This window comes from Cheilinus undulatus, linkage group 19, assembly GCF_018320785.1.
Source record: "Cheilinus undulatus linkage group 19, ASM1832078v1, whole genome shotgun sequence".
Lineage (NCBI taxonomy): Eukaryota > Metazoa > Chordata > Actinopteri > Labriformes > Labridae > Cheilinus > Cheilinus undulatus.
The window spans coordinates 16,162,763-16,182,285 of NC_054883.1; the positions used below are offsets into that span (position 1 = coordinate 16,162,763).

The 19,523-nt window shown below is 37.3% G+C and overlaps 1 protein-coding gene across 1 annotated transcript; it reads left to right on the top strand.

Annotated features, from left to right (window-relative positions):
• The first annotated feature begins 424 nt into the window (after window positions 1-424).
• Window positions 425-18,334, top strand: abcd3a (ATP-binding cassette, sub-family D (ALD), member 3a). The gene is made up of 23 exons (XM_041814555.1): window positions 425-568; window positions 2,712-2,748; window positions 2,861-2,959; window positions 3,329-3,417; window positions 8,570-8,639; window positions 8,887-8,984; window positions 9,752-9,875; window positions 10,356-10,412; window positions 10,893-11,035; window positions 11,106-11,175; window positions 11,325-11,394; window positions 11,726-11,823; window positions 12,088-12,179; window positions 13,659-13,750; window positions 13,870-13,942; window positions 14,022-14,085; window positions 14,238-14,315; window positions 14,423-14,488; window positions 15,769-15,858; window positions 15,934-16,053; window positions 16,353-16,457; window positions 16,937-16,993; window positions 18,163-18,334. Exons 1-23 carry the CDS (start codon window positions 459-461, stop codon window positions 18,238-18,240), a joined length of 1,980 nt encoding a protein of 659 aa, XP_041670489.1. The 5' UTR covers window positions 425-458; the 3' UTR covers window positions 18,241-18,334.
• Window positions 18,335-19,523: the final 1,189 nt, after the last annotated feature.

A 19,523-nucleotide genomic window follows, 5' to 3' on the forward strand; every position in this document is an offset into this window, starting at 1 on the left:
AACATTTCAAGCAAATAACTTTAACTTCAATGGACATTGTGGGGGAATTCTCTTTAAATATCTCTTAGAAATTATCACTGTGTAGTAGGAAAGCCATAATGTAATATCCATACACGCAGGGTCTAAGGAGGTTAAATAAATGTAAAATAAAAATAAATTAACACCAATAAAACATTTAGCTTTGATTAATGCAGACTTATAAAGCCAACTAAGTTATCTGATACTGCGAAATAAGTTAAATGTTGGAAAAAATAGTTTTTTGCCCCCCATAATTTCGTAACGCTTAAAGTGCATGTGTCTTTAAACCCCCCCCCCCCCCCCCCCCCCAACCTCCGGTCCGCTAGGGGCAGATGTGATCTCGGTTGACACAAACCACAAACAGAAGGAGAAGAAGAAATTGCGCGTGCCTCCGGGAAACCAGTTGCACTGGGCAAACTCGAGCAGTCGGCAAAAGAAAGATGGCGGCTTTCAGTAAACACTTAACAGCGAAAAACTCCTCAATAGCAGGCGGTATTTTGCTGTTGTTGTACCTACTGAAACAACGAAAACGGGCGCACAAACCAGAGGGGTGAGTGGTGATATATACCTGTAAGGTTTGCTTTGTGCTGCTAGATGTGAGGCGTTTGAGTGCTTTGGAGGGCTGACAGTATGCTAATTTACAGCTACTGGCTAGCTCCTCTGACAGGTGACAGCGACTATGCTGGGACTCTCCTGGAGTCGCTCCATTTTTTTTTGCCTCGCCTACCGAATAGTCCTCGCGAGACCAAAGTACAAACAATAAATGTCATTGTGCTTGGACACCATCATGCTTTGTGCACACTCATAATTACCCTGTTCGTGCCACTGTGGCTTTCCTCGTAAACTTGAATGAATATTGAGCACTCTATCTGTGACCCTTTGACTTATTCATATTCGTTTTACCGTCTGTTTTAGTGGCATTGGTTTAAAGATCAACTTTGTCTCTGTGTGGAGAAAAGGTGACCAGAAGTGCACATTTCCTTAATGTTAAATACTCCTATAACTTAATCTAGTTAGATAACAGTTACCTGAAGAGGAGCTCGGCCATCTACAACTGTAACAATTCACAGTAAAGGGGACGGAGATCAGACGTAACGAAGTTTATTGCATAAAGGGGAAAGGTTATACTGCCAAAGGATTGTCCAGTTCGCTGAAGTGGAGCACAGGTCAAGGTCTCTCGGAGCCAATCTGTCCCTCAGTAGAAAACACAACGTATAAATTGGTTTCTTCACTGAGTGTTAACCTATCTATTCAGTTAGTTAGACTTAATCATCCTGCTGTTTTTAACCCAGCTGGTTAAAGGTACCAATTCCACTAAAAATGCATTTTATCTGAATGCATTATACTTTCAAACACATTAATTGCATGAGTTTGCACACTTATGCATACACTGATTTTTGGTCTTTGGTTAAGCCACTGCAGTGTCTCCTTGCAGCCACAGTGATGCAAAGTGATTTCACTGCTGGCTCTCAGTGTCTCATTTCAGTTTAAAAAACTCATAGACAACTAGGCGGACCAGTCAGATTTCACCAGAACCATGTGTTATTACACATTTTGTTTTCACTGTTCACATATTTCCTCTTCAGTGCAAAACTAGTTCCCTTTCCTGTGGCTAAGTTCATGTTAAAATCTTAATTATACTTATAAAGCTGGTATGTTTAAGATCACAGAAAAATCTAAAATGACACAAAAACAAGATTTCAATGCAAAGAAGAGGAATTTTAGAAAGAGTGCGATTAGTTGAAATTAACTACAGAAATCCTGAGGTTAATTGCAGTGATTTTTTTTATTGTTCATATATATATATATATATATATATATATATATATATATATATATATATACAGTCAGTGCCTAACCATTGCAGAAACATAAAAAATGATTTTGGTACTTACCAGTGCTTTTAATTTAGGACAGCTGTGGCATGAACCTTACTTTGGTTAGGGTTAGGGTGGTCTAATAAATTTGTTAAGCACTGTATATATATTAGGGCTGAATGATTTGGGAAAATAATCTAATTGCGATTTTTTTATTACCCAATATTGCGATTTGAAATGTGATTATTTCTTAAGTTCCTTATCTTATGTATTTTTTCAATAAACACAAGCAATAAATCATTCTACATTACAACCAACCCAATATTAGATTATACAAGGGCAGAACAAGTTTGAAAAAATACCTAATTGTAAGGATTTGGACTTTTATTGCTAACTGGATATGAATGGTTGTATTGTCATTCTCATATTTACTAAGAAAAAAAGTATAAAAATGATGAAAGTAGGATTTTTTTGTAGACTATTCTACAAAAGACACTTGAATGATTGCATTTTTATGTAATGCAACGAAAATGTTTTAAACTGGTATTTTTAAATAAATTTCAGAAAGAAATATTGCACCTTTTGTGATTTGTAAATTGCTGCAGGCCATGTTGTGATTTAATCAAATTTTCAAATAATTGTCCAGCCCTAATTGGCAGCTTTTTTAAATATATCAGCCTATGACATTAAATAGAAAATGGATGCATTTCAAGTTTTTAAATGTCAGATTCCTCTTAAAATATCAAAATATATATCTGGCCCAATTTACATATTTTTTAAAATTTATCCAAAAGATTATCTGGAGTAAAAACCACCTCACTGTGATGACTTTAAACTTAGTTATTGTTCTGATTTTATTGTTTTCTTTCTTCACAGTAAAAAAGGAGGCTCAGACATAGTGCTTAACACTGAGGTGAGTTAACCTTTCATCTTTTTTGTCCATTGCTAATTACTTGTCTGAAAATATCTGTGATAATTAGCTATATTTGCATCTCAGTTCATATGTGCCATGTCTGCTCCTCCAGAGAGATGGCAGAAAAGATCGTGCAGCAGTTGACAAGGTGTTCTTCCTCCGGATCCTCCGGATCCTGAAAATCATGGTGCCTCGAGTTTTCTGCATGGAGGTATGACACAAGTTTGCTGTGTGGCTGGTGTTGTCTGTACCATGATCATGATTTGCTTATAGTTTGAACAGTCCTCTAGATGATAGCACTTCTTAAAAGGAAATATTGCTGATGTGTTAGAGATAGCTAGAGATATATTTTGTTTGTTAACATTTTTAAAAGCCATGGAAAGGCAAGTCCATGCTATTCCAAATGTTGTGCACACAGTAGAGCCCTATGACACAGAAACATCAGGTCCAAAAGCCAAGGTCAACATAGTTCTCTAGTTACATTTAGTTTTATCTTATCAAGACAATGAAAGACTTTGTGATTAGCGACGTTTTACAGGCTCTACTAACTTTTTCCTGTGCTTTTTTTGCTTTACCATAGACAGGCTACCTTATCTTTATTGCTGTCATGTTGGTGGCGAGGACCTACTGTGATGTATGGATGATCCAGAACGGCACCATGATTGAAAGGTCAGGGTCTAGCCACACATACATGAATCATTTAAGTTTAGTAGAATAAAGGATTTGCCATTAATCACTTTAAAGTTCTATTTTTGGTTTCTTGTTTAAGAATTAAGCAACCAAGACAACATTTATGTCCTCACATGAACACCTTTACTCCCCAACTGACTAGCAGGGGTGTAAATTCATAATATCACTGTGTATTAAAGTGACACTATTTTTTGTTTTTTGGATTTGGACTAGGCATCTCCTCATCACATCTAAAGCTTGTTTTCAGGGCTGAACAATTTACTTCGATCAGTTCTACCTTTATGAGCTGCTCATGTTCCAGTGAATTCTGGCAAAAAATCCTGAAGACCTCCTGCTACATGCGTAAAATGTACCAAAAATGTATCAGATTTGGTAAAGCTTTATAATTAAGGATGTGCAAATGATTTAACCTAAGAGAGGACAAAGAAGGCCAACCAACTCGATTGTCCAGATATTTTGCTTTAATGTGGCACAGCTCTAGATTGTTGTCTTTTACAAAAGCCAGTTCATGAAATTTCTTTGTTACTGGAGTGGAAGTGCCTCTGGAGCAGCAAGAGCTCGGCCTACACAAAAGTAGATCCCCAAACTCACAGAACAGGACCAACAGGCTCTTGGTATGCCAGTCAGCTTTCAACTTAAGTTGCTTTACTAGTTTAAGAACTTCATGAAATTAGTTACTGTTGCAAATTCATCAGCTGGACCATGGCTGTGTTCAGTTCAAGGAGCTGTTTAACAGAGACTGGTTAAAGTATAATTTAAAGTTTAATATTAATATATAGATATAAGTACTAAATAAAATAATTGAAACCCCTTTGGGACATCAAAAAGAAAGAAAGATACAGAAGTTAACCTCTTCTCTCTGGAAAGGACAATTAAATAGCATGTCAGTGCTTCCTTCAGGATTTTTAGGGACTATGGTGGGGGGCTCTGAGCTGTCTAGGAGGATCTGGGGGCATGCTTCCCCAGGGGAAAAATCCATGAACTTTAGCATTAAAAGCATCATTCTAGTGCACTTTGTCAGCAAAATTAAAATACTAGATCTGTGTGTTTAGTCACACATTTGGACAATTTAAAATGTTTATTGCAGCTTATGTTGACTTGTCTTTTGAAGGACTGTAATGAAAATGAGTAGGATGTTAACTTAACTGGCAACTTTGTTTGGATTTTCCACAGTGGTATTATAAGCAGAGACATCAGTATATTCAAGAAGCACTTTTATTCCTACATATCAGTCATACCAGGGGTAATTCCTGAACGTGTTTTTTCTAGAGGTGTAAAACAAAGCCACTAACACTGGACTTATAACACGTTGCTTCACTGTAGTGTTGTGCTGTGTTTTTAATCACTTAGGGCGTTTTACCACCGAGGGTTTGGATGCTCTCATCTGAAATCTGAACTAATTTGTTACATTGTTGCATAATTACACCATCTTTGGTTTGCATTCACAAGGGGATATATGCAAATGGATCAAATGTGCCACATGATGTGCAAGAATGCCCTCTGATTAGTCAGAATTTATGTTCGATTTATGAATACACTTAGGAAGTGTTACAGGCATACAACTGTGACCTGAGATAAATGCATAAAAAAATTATTATTCTGAATCATAAATGAATCTTAAGTAAATAACAGAACTAAACCACATATCAAAACAATCTTAATGCAATAACACTACAGTTACAGCAACAGCTACAACAAGCTGCAGCAGCCAAAGATGACGTGTATGTGACTTGTATGTAAAAAAATATGCTCCATAAAACAGTTTGTGTCTGTCACAGTGAGCAGAGGTTGTGGTTATTATTTGATCTTAGATTAAGTTAAAGGTCTCATATTATGCAAAAATCACTTTTTCAGGCTTCAGACCGCTTCTGTTGTAGAGTGATTGACACTCTTTGACCTGCCCCACGACAACCTGTGAACTCGCACTCAGTCGCGTAGACAGTGGTGATGTCAGCATATGCGGAGCCGATCGGGATCACTCTTGTAGTGTGGCAAAGCTGTTGGCCAAGACGGGACAAGATTTTGGTCTTATAATCTGACATGGTGCTATCGTGAACAACCAAAATAATCGTGTAGTTTGAGCTGGCCTTATGCCACATCCATTTCCTGAGAGGGGCGGGGTCAGGGGTGGAGTCAGACAGCTCATTAACATTTAAAGCCACGGACACAGAAACAGCTCGTTCTGAGCAGGGCTGAAACAGAGGGAGGTTTAGACATGCAAAAATCCCATACTGGAGTGTTTTTTCAGTATCAAACTTCACAGGCATATTTTGGGGACCTCTGAGACCAATGTAAACTTGTCTTGAAGGGGTAAAGTGTGACCTTTAAACCAGAAGAAGCTTGTGGGGCTAGGTCAGATTAAGATAGGTTCTTGTTCTCACTGCAAGTTTACCACACTGGAGTGAATAAAAATGGATTTAGATCCTAGTTTTCATGCAAACTGTACGGTTGTTTGGCCCTCATCAGGATCTCAAAAAAGCCTTCAAATTGGTGCAAAAACTCAAACTTGAGTCTGTTTCAGCCCAAACAGGGTAGGTGTGAAAGCACCCTTAGTGTCTGAGGTCTGCATTCTCTCAACACTGGAGTTTTGTGTTTATAAACTGGTTAAAATGATCATATTAGCTTATTTTAATTTAAAAGATTGAGATTTTTACACTGTTCCATTCAATTCATGCATTTGTCCTCAATTAAGATGTTTTATATTACAAGCGTTCTATTTTAGGAACTGAGAAAAGAAAAGGAGAGAAATGCTGAATAAAATGTAATTAAATAGCTTGATAATTAACTTTCAAGACTTTTGTAGCAGCTTTAAAAAATAAGACATGTTAATATTTATTTTCTTAAAATTCAGGTTTACTGCAAGTGTTGTTGAATTCATGAATCAAAACCTGAATCAGTACTTTAATTGCTCAAGAGAGTTAAATAAAATATATAAAAAAGCAAAATGTTATTATTGCAGTACAAAGTAGTTAGTTGGAATACATGTTTAATTGAATATGCATCAAAAGTGTTAAGCTAATAAAACTGCTTTAATTCTCTTGCCCTACTGGAAGTCAGTTTTAATGAATTTTAATTTCTGACTTTTCTTTCAATCGATCAGTCAATCAAACTTATTTATATAGCACCTTTCAAACAAATTCAATTGCAGTTTAAAGTGCTTTACAGGATTGTACAAAAGTGACTGACAAAAAGGTTAAATGGTAAAAAGGTTTAGAGAGTAATGCACACAAAAAGTAATTCACTAAAATAGTTCAAAAGATGGATGTTTAAAATAATAATATAACAAATTAAAACACAATTTAAAAAAAAATAAAAATAAAACAATAATGAAATATTTAACAGCCCTAACGCTTAGGTTGCACCCCATGCATGTTGCTGCCTGAGTTGAAGTCAGAGCTGTGGCCTCTTCGTCTCAACCCCTCTCTCTGAAACCCTGTTTCACACTCTCTCCCCTGTCCTCCTCTCTAAAAATAAAGCCTTAAAATGCTGAAAATATTTTAAAAAGCCTATTTAACTCATGCACTGCCATGCAGAGGAACGTTTGGTCCCTGTTTGTAATATGAGCAGTGTTGCGTGTCAGCCCTGTAGTGGGCATCAGTATGTGCACGAAAAAAATCTAAAGCCCATCAGAGGTCATGATGAAGATTCAGCTTGTATTAATCTCTTCTTTATATGTATGTTTGATACAGGCTAAAAACATGACAGAAATGTTCACATCTGCACACATCTTCGCTGATACCTGCTGAGACTGATAGTGTGTGGATAAGGTGCATCCCATAACAACTGAAACCAAAATTCATTCTCTAACTGGTTTTTGTGAAGTGATTTTGACTTTAGTTTTGGGCTGAATTTGAAAACATTTTGATGGCACTGTGTGACTCCTCAGAAGAGAGGGACCTGGATGCAGCTGAGGACCACAGCTTCACATCGGAAGTCGAACGATCGCCGCCATATCTCGTTTTATAAAACCAGAAGTCACTGGATCTAAACGTCTTCTTCATTGTTTTCTTTGTGTGTCACTACAATGTTAATATAGTCAGATCCGCCACATAAGGAAATACAAGTAGATGAAAAATATGTGAGCTTTTGGACTAAAAAGCACAGTGACAAGGTTACATTAATTTTAGTGAATTGATTTGTGATCCAAATAAAAGTATCACTGAGCAGACATAATATGTGACTGCAGATTTGCTGGCCGTCGCCGCCATGTTGCCAGAGGCAGGAATGCTATGTAATGCAATACAAGTAAACAAGTAATGTGCAAGTTTTCTGAATAAAAAGCAGAACTGCTTTCTTTTATTTCCTTAGTTAAATGAAAATATGTACTCCATGATTCACAATGAGATAGAAATTATATATGTACATATATATGTATATTTCTCATTAAACTAAGTAAATACAAGAAAGCAGATTCTGTGTTTGTGTTTCACCATCAGTTCTTAAATAAACATGGATCATTGATTAATAATGATTCATTAAAATCAATTTTATCTGATCGTTTGAACTTTTTATTCAGAAAATTTGCACATTCCTTGCCTACTTGTATTGCATTACATAGCGGACTTGACTCTGGCAACATGGTGGCGACGTTCGGCCAGCCAGCCAATCTCCTGTCGCATATTATGTCTGTGCTCAGTGATACGTGAATTTGGATCATAAATCTATATATTAAAATGAATGTAATGTTATCATTGCGCTTTAAGTCTGCCTCTACTAATATGGCAGTTATGGAGGAAGAAAACAACAAAGAAAACATTCAGTTCAGTGATTTCTGGTAGTAGAAGACGAGATATGGCGGTGATCGTCCAACCTCCAGTGTGAAGTTGAGATCCTCGGCTGCATCCAATTTCGCTTGCCTCAGAACGTAAACCTAAAGCTTTTGGAACATTACAATGGATGGAAAGATTGAAAAGCATAGATTTAATGCACTTGTTTGTTAATTCTTGACAGAACTCCAGTTTTCCTGTCATTGACATATTGTTTGAAAATTAACTGAATAAATCGACATGTTCCTGAAATGTTTACACGTGCATGGTTTCTACAAAAACACGAATGTCATTTATGAAGCCTCTGTACTTGTCTCACTTAATCTAATCACACTGTTTGCTTGTTTTTCTGCATGTGTTTGCAGTGCAATTATTGGTCGCTCAACAAAAGATTTCAAGACCTTCTTGTTCAGCTTTATGAAATTCATGCCAGTTGTAAGTTGGTTATTTTTGTTCGCTCAAGTTTTCTCTTTTCATCATTTTGTCTTTATTTGGAATTCTATTAAATAATTTTCTACACATTTAGCTCTGAATTGTGTGTAAAAACACCATCCTTTCACTGTCAGACTATTTTACTACTACATTTTTGGTGATAGCGTTTGGCCTAGAAAGCCATACTAAAGCAAAGAGCTTGTTAAGAAAGATTAATATGTTATCTTTCTGTTTTACTTGATCTTTTCAGATAGCCTTGGTGAATAACTTCCTGAAGTTGGGTCTAAATGAGTTGAAGCTGAGGTTCCGTGAGAAGCTCACTAAGAGCTTGTACGACCAATACCTGCAGTAAGTACTACAGCAAAACTAAACCTGCCCTCTTCTGGTCATCACTTCCTGCTTGTTTGTTATGAAAGCAAAAGCTTCTCTAAACTGACAGTGCCTTTAGAAATTTATATTTGGATGTGTCTTTTGTTAACATTTTACACTATCGTTGGATGGTGTAGACCAGGCCATCTTTTTTCAAAACATGGTAATTTTGATTCTGTCTGAGAAAATCCCCTTTTTGATGATTTAGATGGATTACCATTGATTTATATAGCAAAGGGAGCATGCTTTACCCATGAGGAACTTTCAATGAGAGAGAGAGAGCTGCCTACAGCACTGCCTTGATGCGCTTGCCTACTCAGTTGAACATTTATGAACTTAAATCCACAGGGAACTGTTTTTACCTGGGTGAAAGTTACACCTCTGTCCTGCTTGTTACCTGCTCTCTCCCATCAGTAGAGCCCTCTCTCCTCCTGCTGACCAATATGCTTGAAATCACGTTAAAGCAACACTGGATGCACACTTTGTTATTGGGGATATCTAGGGCCTCTTACAAACAACTGTTGTGCAACTTTTTTGGTCATACTTGATGTTTATAGCCTGTTAGAAGAGATTCCCATTTCCCATTCATTTGCCTGCAACATCCTGAAAGTATTTTTTTGTGATTGGAGGAACTGAATCGCAGACGGCTGCAGCCGTTGGTCTGATCTGTGCTTCACAGACAAACCCAGGTCAAACACTGTTCTTTCTTTGCTTATTTTAGCCTTCTTCCTGTGTTTCGATTACAGAGGTTTCACATACTACAAAATGGGAAACCTGGACAATCGGATAGCTAATGCAGACCAGCTACTGACTCAGGATGTGGAGAAATTCTGCAACAGCGTGGTGGACCTTTACTCCAACCTCAGCAAGGTACCAACCTTACTGCATTTGTTTTACAAATTGAGTGACTTTTATTAAGTTTAACAGATCGACACCTTTTGCATGCCAGTAAAATTAATTGGTAAGAACTTTATGTGCATCAGTATACAACATCTGTGTGCCAGGCTGGTAATATATTATGGTTTATAAAGTATTTGCCGTCATGACATGTATGGCGCGGGGGGGGGGGGGGGGGGTGGGGTTGCAAGAATATAATATAAATAAGCTGAAACCTTGAAGTGATTAGTGCTGTTGCCTCACAGCAAGAAGGTTCCTGGTTCACTTCCCGGTTAGTGCCTTTCTGTGCAGAGTTTGCACGTTCTCCCCGTGCATGCATGTCCATCGTGGTGGGGGAAAAAAGCAAATGATAAAACCTGAGTTTCTGAGTTAGAAAACGCATGGCTCTTATAATATTTCAAATGTCCTTATATATTAATTATTTATAAATTTTTCTTTTTTTCTGCCCTGTAGCCTCTCTTGGATATCGGTCTGTACATATTCAAACTGACAAGTGCCATTGGTGCCCAGGTAAGTAAACTATAGTCTGCTAAACTATGTTTTTTAATGTATTAGAATTCAGAACTTTCTGCAACACATATTTTAACTGTTGTAGTTCATTACTGTCAGATTTTTTAGTGTTGTCTCATAGAAACATTGGGGGATGAGGCTATTTGCATTAGTTGGTCAAGTGATTGACTCCACCCCTCTCAGGAAATGGATGCAGGAGAAGAGGGCGGAACTTTCTTCCGCCAACCGAACCAGGGGGCGGGGATAACTCCCCTTATGACATCATGAGGGGAAAATCTGAGAACAGCTTGTTTAGCACATATTTTCTGAAAGTTGGAGAAAGGGGAGAAATGGATTTTTCTGATTCTTAGGCTGATTTTGAACAGACCAGGGGCACATATTTTTGCTAGAAAAGCCTGAAAAAGTGTATTTTGCATAATATGTGACCTTTAACATAAGAGCTGAACAGACTTACCTTTATTTTGTCCGCGTCCTATTTAGGGTCCAGCCATCATGATGGCCTACCTGCTGATCTCAGGTCTGTTTCTGACCAGACTAAGGAGGCCAATAGGCAAGATGACGGTCACTGAGCAACGCTACGAGGGAGAGTATCGCTACGTCAACTCTCGCCTCATCACCAATAGGTACACACTGACTTATACTCTTTAAAGATGTTCTCTTAAAATGTGTATTAATGATGTTTTTTCTCTCTAGTGAAGAGATTGCTTTCTACAATGGAAACATAAGGGAAAAACAGACCATTTATGCCACATTTAAGAAACTGGTGAGTAGAAGTTGAGCTGTATTTGAGTCCTAAAAGGGGCTAATTTAATCATGTTTATTATAGTAGATGAAGCTTGTATCATCCTTGACCATATCAGTTATACCCATTGGTTTTAATATTTAATTGTAAACATTTATCTTTTCTCTCAGGTGGACCACTTGCATAACTTCATCTTTTTTCGCTTCTCTATGGGGTTTGTGGACAGCATGATTGCCAAATGTAAGTACATATTCTACCTTGCAAAAATAACATGACACAATGGTAGACAAATTAAATTTTTAACCAATGCAGCTACTGGACTGGGTTTGGTCATGAAATTTATTGGTTAAACTCCATGACACTGGGAGCTTTCTTCCTTTATCTAGAATGGTTTTTATGGACAAAAGGTTCAGTACAGAGAGACTGGTCTTGATTAGGATACCAAGGGGTTAAATAGCAATAATAATAGTAATTCAGAAACATTTTGGGTTACCTGTTTGGAATCTTTGGTCACCATACTGATACGACATGGCCTCATCAGTCTTGTTTTGCCATGCTTGTTTTTTTGCAGATCTGGCCACAGTAGTGGGCTACCTGGTGGTTAGCCGTCCGTTCCTAAATCTTTCACACCCCCGACACTTGAGCAGCTCACACTCTGAGCTGCTGGAGGTCAGAGAGCTCACACTTGCATGCATTCTCACTGACATAAGTCACACAGACTTCTTCTAGTATCCATCATTGGGACAATTTACACAAGTTTAGACTTATGCCAAACAGGCTGCAGTATGTCTATTTGTCTGGAGTTGTTTTTATAATGATATATTTCTGCAGTCAGAAACCTTTAAATGAACTACACTTTGCCTCAAAATACTTTGAAATGATGTTTTAAAGCCCAGGGATTTGACTAATGTGACTCATCTTTGTGGCCTGTAGGACTACTACCAGAGTGGGAGGATGCTCCTGAGAATGTCCCAAGCCCTGGGCAGGATTGTCCTGGCAGGCAGAGAGATGAGTCGCCTCTCAGGGTGAGTGTTACAGCAAAAACACCAAAACCATAACAAATGTGGAAGGCTTTCTGCTTTACACCTACGAACCTTTAATCGACGTGCTGAACCAACGTTACTTTATTTCCATCCCATATGAAGAATGCAAAAAGAGGAGGTGCTCTAGGAACTACACGGTGCCAGATCCACCCGGCCTGTTTGATGGCCACGTCTGGCCCATGTATTTGAAACACAAGAACATGCAGACCCTGCATGCACATATGAGGACATAGCATTTTGGCTGTCCTACAACATAATAACAGTTTCTGCTATTTTAGTTTTTTAGATACTTCTCCAGGAGTCCATCAAAACTTTAAGTTATTTGCTTAAAATGTTGGGAGAATATTCTGTCCAAATGTTTCAAGGAATTTATATTATTTCATGGAAATTTGGGGAAATGTTTGATTGGAAGTTTTGGGGGGAATTTGCTTTAATTTTTTTCTTTTAGCATTTTCATGGGAATATGGGAAAAAAATTGGGATGTTTGGGAAATTTATTTTGAAACTGGGAAATGTATTAGTGATTTTTGGAGGCAGGGGTTGTTCTTTAAAATGCTGAAGAGTTTTCATGGAAATTTCAAAGAATTATTTGGAATATTTGCTTGTTTCATAATTTTTATTAAAATTTGGAAAATGTTTTTGTACATTTTTGGGAATTTGCTTTGAAATTTCAGGAATTTACATGGCTTTCTGAAGGGGTGAATATTTATGCAGCCACTTTTTTTACAATATGTGTTTTTATTTAATTGGTAATGCTTTCTAGAAATCAGTTTTCACTTTGACATTAAAGGGGTTTTAATGTTTTCTTTTGGATAAAAAGCAAACTTATATTGACCATGATTGATTTATGAAATCAATAAACGGGTGAAACATCCAAGGGGATGAATGCTTTTTATGATCACTGTGTAGTGTCCATTTATGCTCTGTTAGCATTTAACAATAAGTGAATAAAGATAAAATATTTAATTTTTCTGTTGCCAAATAAGTGAATGTAGATTGTACCTGTCAACAAAATATATAGATTTGAGACATGCTAATCCTTTTAGCTTTTAGCCTGTTTCAGATATCTATCCAGATGTGATCAGAATTGTCTTGTTACTCTTCTTTGAAGGCTATGTACCTTTTTTTTAGCCAATGTTAATGTCCGACTTTTAAACTGGAATTAATGCAGATCTCCTGATCATTTCTATCTTTCTGACAGTCTTTGCCAGAAAACATAATTTAGAATGTGAAAAACATTCTCAACATTGTCCACACTTCACACAATGTGTGTTCTGTGTGCTCACTCTTGCCCCCTAGTGGGTACAGAAGGCCAAATATAAGTTCATTTATTGCCCATGATGCATGAAAATTCAAGCATTCATCTGCCGTACATCACTGTCACATGCTTTCTAACTGCATCACACTATTCTCAGAGTTACAATCTTTTCTAAACAAATCCAATGTTTATATTATTTTACAGATTCACAGCTCGCATCACTGAACTGATGAAAGTCCTAAAAGAGCTGAACTCCGGCAGATATGAAAGAACCATGGTCTCGCAGCAGGAGAGGGGTATGCATTATTTAATGTATGCAAAATAACGTCAGCTTGATGGGCTTTCTCATCCATGAAGGTAGTTCTTGTGGGTCCAACAGGCATTATTGATTTGGGGTTTATTCTTTTTACCATAGAATCAGACCCTGCAGAGAAACTCACCCTGGTGCCTGGAAGTGGTCAAGTTATCAACAGAGATAACATTATCAAGTAGGTCTATATTCTGTGATCCAGAATACTTTAGTATTCCACTTCTATTCCCTTAACCATATGTGCCTTTATCTTTTAGATTTGACCATACTCCACTCGCAACGCCTAATGGAGATGTCTTGATTAAAGACCTTTCCTTTGAGGTAAAGCTCTACTGTTTCATTGTCACATTTGCAGAGAGAGGCCAACTGTCAATGACATTATCAGTCTCCATAATAACTAAATACTAGATGTTTACATCAGTGAGCCAAGAGGCATGTATTTTATATCCCAACATGTTCTTGGTTCTCTAAAGGTGAAGTCTGGTACCAACGTTCTTGTATGCGGGCCCAATGGTTGTGGTAAAAGCTCTCTGTTCAGAGTCCTCGGCGAGGTGAGAAATAATCCAGTTCAGTAAAAATGTGAACAGTCATTCAGCTTGGTTTGTAAAAACGTGTAAGCTTTTTGGTCTTTGTAAATAAAGTGTTTTATGTTTTTTAGCTGTGGCCTCTGTTTGGAGGACACCTGACAAAACCTGAGAGAGGGAAGCTCTTTTATGTCCCACAGGTAAAAATACTCTGGATGTAATGTTTGAAGGAATGTTTGAATACTAACATAAAAACTCCTGTGGCTAAAGCAAAATGCCAGAGCGCAGGTAGCCCGATCCAAGATTCATGAAGCAGAGACAGATCTGAGGTTTTAAATCAGAGTTTGCAATGTAAATATTATCAATCATAGATGATCGTTTTATTAACACTATCATTTTAAGAGTTATCTTGACTGTAAGCAATCTAGTTTATCATTAGCAGTGCATTGTCATTAGGGATTAGTCGACTGTGATGACTGTGAAGTGTTCATTAGAGTGACTGTGACTGCTGAGTGTAGGGTTGGGTAGTTAATCCTAAAATAGTTTAAATCACAATTTGGCCAGCTGCAATTTACAGATCGCAGAAGTTGCCCTATTTCTTTTACTTGAAATGTGTAAAAATACTAGTTTAATAAATTATGTTTTTGCACCAGCAGCACAGATTTTATGCACATTATACAATCATTCAAGTGTCATTTTTTAATTATGATTAACAAAAATCCTCCTTTTCATGTTTTATGTATGTTTTTCTTAATCAAAATGAGTGACATAAAAATACTAAATGTCCTTTAACAAAGCAAAAGCCATCACATTTTCAATAGCAGCAAAAATAGTAAGCTCATTCTATCTAAAACTGATGAAGCCTAGCGTTACTTCACAACAGTCATACCCCAGCTGGGATCAGCTGGTATCCAGCCTTACCTCCCCCACCCCAGCCAGATTAATTGCTTCTGAAATATTTTCATTGTTTTCAATGCACATGGCCTTATTTATGGAATAATTTATTGCTTGAATTTGTCAAAAAATACATAAAATTAACCCAAGAATAATCATAAATTAAATAGCAATATTGCGGGAAAAATTGCAATTAGATTATTTTTGCAAATCGTTGATTGTTCATCCCCAGTTGAGTCATCATCAGAGTAACTCTGACTGTTAAAGAGTTCATTGTATTTGTAAATTGGAGGCTCCCTGCTCATGAGCTTAGAAGTCAATTTTCCACTAAGTGGCTGACTGAAATACTATAATCACTGCACAGTTGGTGCTATATTTCAAACTCTAAGGGAGCTTGGTGTGTCTCTTTTTTCTGCTTTCGTCTGTCTTTTGTATATCACTACTGAACTTGCAATGACTTAACTTAGCAGTCTTTATAAAATGTTTACACATATCAGGCTCTAGCACAACTATATTAAACTCATTTAAAAAAACAACATAAAAATTAGATTTATGAAGTAAAGCAAGAAATATTTTGTGTATCCAGAGACCCTACATGACCCTGGGTTCTTTGAGGGACCAGGTCATTTACCCGGACACCTATGAACAACAGAAAAAGAAGGGCATCTCTGATCAGGTGGGACATGTCACTCTCTGTACATTTTTATACTTTCATACTTTTGTTCCTAGTTACTAACTATTTTCTGTCCAGGTATTGAAGGATTACCTGGACAATGTTCAGCTTGGTCACATCCTGGACAGGGAGGGCAGCTGGGACTCAGTCCAGGACTGGATGGATGTTCTCAGTGGAGGAGAGAAGCAGAGGATGGCTGTAAGGATTCACTAACTCCATAATGAATAAATAACACAGGAAACCTGAAACAACAATTATTACTACATTAAGGGAAAAAACAGGACAAACCAAAGCCATAGATTTTCTATTTTCTCTTATTTCTGCTTTTAATGCTGGGTGCATAATCCAGGCTTTTACCACCTCCAGGTTTACTATTTTAAAATAATCGTGTGAGCAGAAATAGACTTTTTGGTAGGCCTAACATTGCATGCGTCAACTTCCCACTTAGCCAGGTGCTATTTCTTTAAAAATGTATCTGTGCTTCTTTATGTTTATAGATGGCCAGATTGTTCTACCACAAGCCCCAGTTTGCCATTCTGGATGAGTGCACCAGTGCAGTGAGTGTTGATGTGGAGGATTACATCTACAGCCACTGTAGAACGGTACGACCCTACCACACAAGCTGAACTTAATATGCACTGTGTCACTGAGAGACAAGGTTTATTGGTCAATAAGAAATTTATTTAAATGCTTCATCAAACACATAATCTGAGCAAGATTCATGCATTCAGAAAGTAATCAAACCACCCTCACTTTTTCACTTTCGTTGAAATTAATCGCAGAAAGTCATTTTCTTTTACAATGCATTTTCTCACCACTTGTCCTTCTTTTCTCCTATAGAGAAGTAATCTTTATGATTAAGATTGAGCTGTTTTTATCTGTACACTTGACCTTATACTCTGTTTTTAACTTTGGTGTGCAAAGATATTTATTGTTAACATATACAATTGAAAGTAAGATAATTCGGACAGCATTATGCCGTTTCTTCATGTCAGTTAATTCTTCCAAAAAGGATTAAAATGGGGGACTATGGTGTCAAAGAACAGGGACTGGTACAACTTGTGTTTTCTTTTATCTGCAGGTTGGCATCACTTTGTTCACAGTGTCCCACAGAAAGTCTCTGTGGAAGCACCATGAGGTAAGGACTTCCTGTAAAATCTTCACCTCATGCAGAAACTTATTGCAATGCAGTTTATTTTTGTCTTGAATGTTTCCTCTCCTCAAAAAGTTTTGCCTGTAGTCAAAACTGTAGTTTTATTAGCTGTTTACAGGATAGGTAGCTTAGAAGCTACAGGTTTAAAACAGTCTTATTTTAAAGTAATGTCACACGCTAAAGCCCCACAGCATCCAGCATCCAGCCCTGCTCAGAACGAGCTGTTTCTGTGTCTGTGGCTTTAAATGTTAATGAGCTATCTGACTCCGCCCCTCTCAGGAAATGAATATGGCTCTCAGTACTTTGGGCGCAGTGGAGTCGTGACATATGCAAGCAGCAACAAGAAGCTGGTGCAGTTATGGCGGAAGTTATTAGAGTGGATGCTGCTATAGCGCCAGTTTTATCAGAACTTGATGACATTTCTTCGTTGAAAGAAGAACACTGACAGGACACACTGAGTTGTTTTCCATTCAAAAATGACACAAGTCGGGTACTGACATGTCTATAGTTACCATGGTTTGCGTTATGCTGTTTTATATGGAGTTCATTCCTTGGTAGCGGTGCACATGTACCTTGGTAGCGGCTACAACATCATGTGTTTTGTTGCTCTGATTGGCCCGTAAAGATGTGACAGACAGAACGTTCATCCAATCAGCCTCCAAGTTTTTTTTCCAAAGGCTCTGCCCTTTCCCAAACACTGTCTATCAGTGGTTTTCCAGATGGATGTGTGAAACAAATACATCTGTGTCAGGTTCCCACGTGACATCATAAGGGGAAAATCTGAGAATGGCTTGTTTCAGCACACATTTTCTGAAAGGTGGAGAAAGAAAGGGGGTGGGGAATTTTTCTGATTCTTGGGGGGATTGTGGACAGATCAGGGCCACATATTTTTGCTAGAAAAGCCTGTAAAAGTGTATTTTGCATAATATGTGACCTTTAAAGGTACACTGCAGCCTTACATTTCGGTGGACAAACATTTTTTACGTACTTGCACTAGATAAACGGTGAAAACTACACTCCAGCAGGCTTATACGTCTATGAAACTTTGTTATTAGTTGCAGGATGCTAACAGATTTGTTTGTGGTAACGCTCTTTAGGTAAGTTTGTTTGTTGTTTGTTTTAAGCATTTGTCTGTTTTTATTTCTTTCATATAGTATTACCTCCACATGGACGGGAGAGGAAACTACGAGTTCAAACCCATCACTGAGGAAACTGTGGAGTTTGGTTCATAACTGATGTTAGCATACTCCTCAGATTAAGCTAGTCCCGTTAATTCTTTGCACTCAAGACAGAACGTTTAGCTAAAATTAAATGTTTTTAATCATTTGTGATTCTCATTCATGTTTCCTTTTTCACTTTGATGTTAACTAATTTGTCGAGTGTTATACAAACCTTCTAATTTATGTAACTAATCACTCAGTTGTTCTCAGACATCCAGAAGATTCTGAAAGTGCAACAAAGTGCATCAATAACTTCCATCTTTAACAGAGGTTAGCCTGTAGCTGAAATATTCAGACGATGTTCTTGGAGGCATTGTGCCTTACAGTTAATCTTATCCTGCAATAATACTGAAATATGCACCCTAATTTTTTTCCTTTACATGTGATGATAATGCTTCATCTCATTCTCAGTTAATTTCATATTTGCACAGCTGCAGGGATTTTCCTGCCTTCTGCAATTACAATACTAATATAGTAAAAGTGCAGAAGAGCGCTTTGGACTTTTTTACAGTTGCTCCAAGGAAACCCGATTGCTGTGTAAGGTAACAAGCATTATGGTTGAATTAAAATGTAAACAAGAGTTTATCTGAAACAGTGATGTAATTGCATGCTTCTGTAATCCATACTCAGATCTCTTTTCTTGACCACATAATAATTTGAGGCACTTTTATGTCACACAAAGCATAAAAGCTGATGTCATGGGATAAAGATTATAAATTGATTTGTATAAAAAAGTTTAAAATCTTCACAAATAATTTAAATGTGTATTATGAGAACTAGCTTTGAATCGCATTTAGAGGACTAAACATGAATATCAGTTATCAATTTAAAACTCACACAGCTGCTCTTTGGGATACCACCCTGGAGACCCTGAAGCACTCACCATTGTCTTAAAAAGTCCAAAATCAGCATGAGTCACCAGCCGGCTAAAGCTCCATGACTTAAAGTGTTTATTTTGTGGGATCTTTGGAATAAATCTGCTGCGTTGGTCTCTGGTCTGACCAGGCTTTTTAACTGTGATGAAGTTTCAAAGATAGAAAAATGTGTTGTTTTTTTTTAGTATTTCCATCTATTATTATCAGTTCCTCAACTTGTGTTTTTAGACCAAAAATGTGGAAAGAAATGAAATGTGCTCTTCCAGTTCAAACTCGGTTTCTTGCCGTCCACCCATGCAGACTGAATCCTGGCTGCATGAGGCCAAATGTTCACAATCATGACATTTGAAGAAATGCAGTAATGTATAGAGGAATTACACATTCTTCAGAAATACGAAACTGTGGTATGACTTTTTTTTA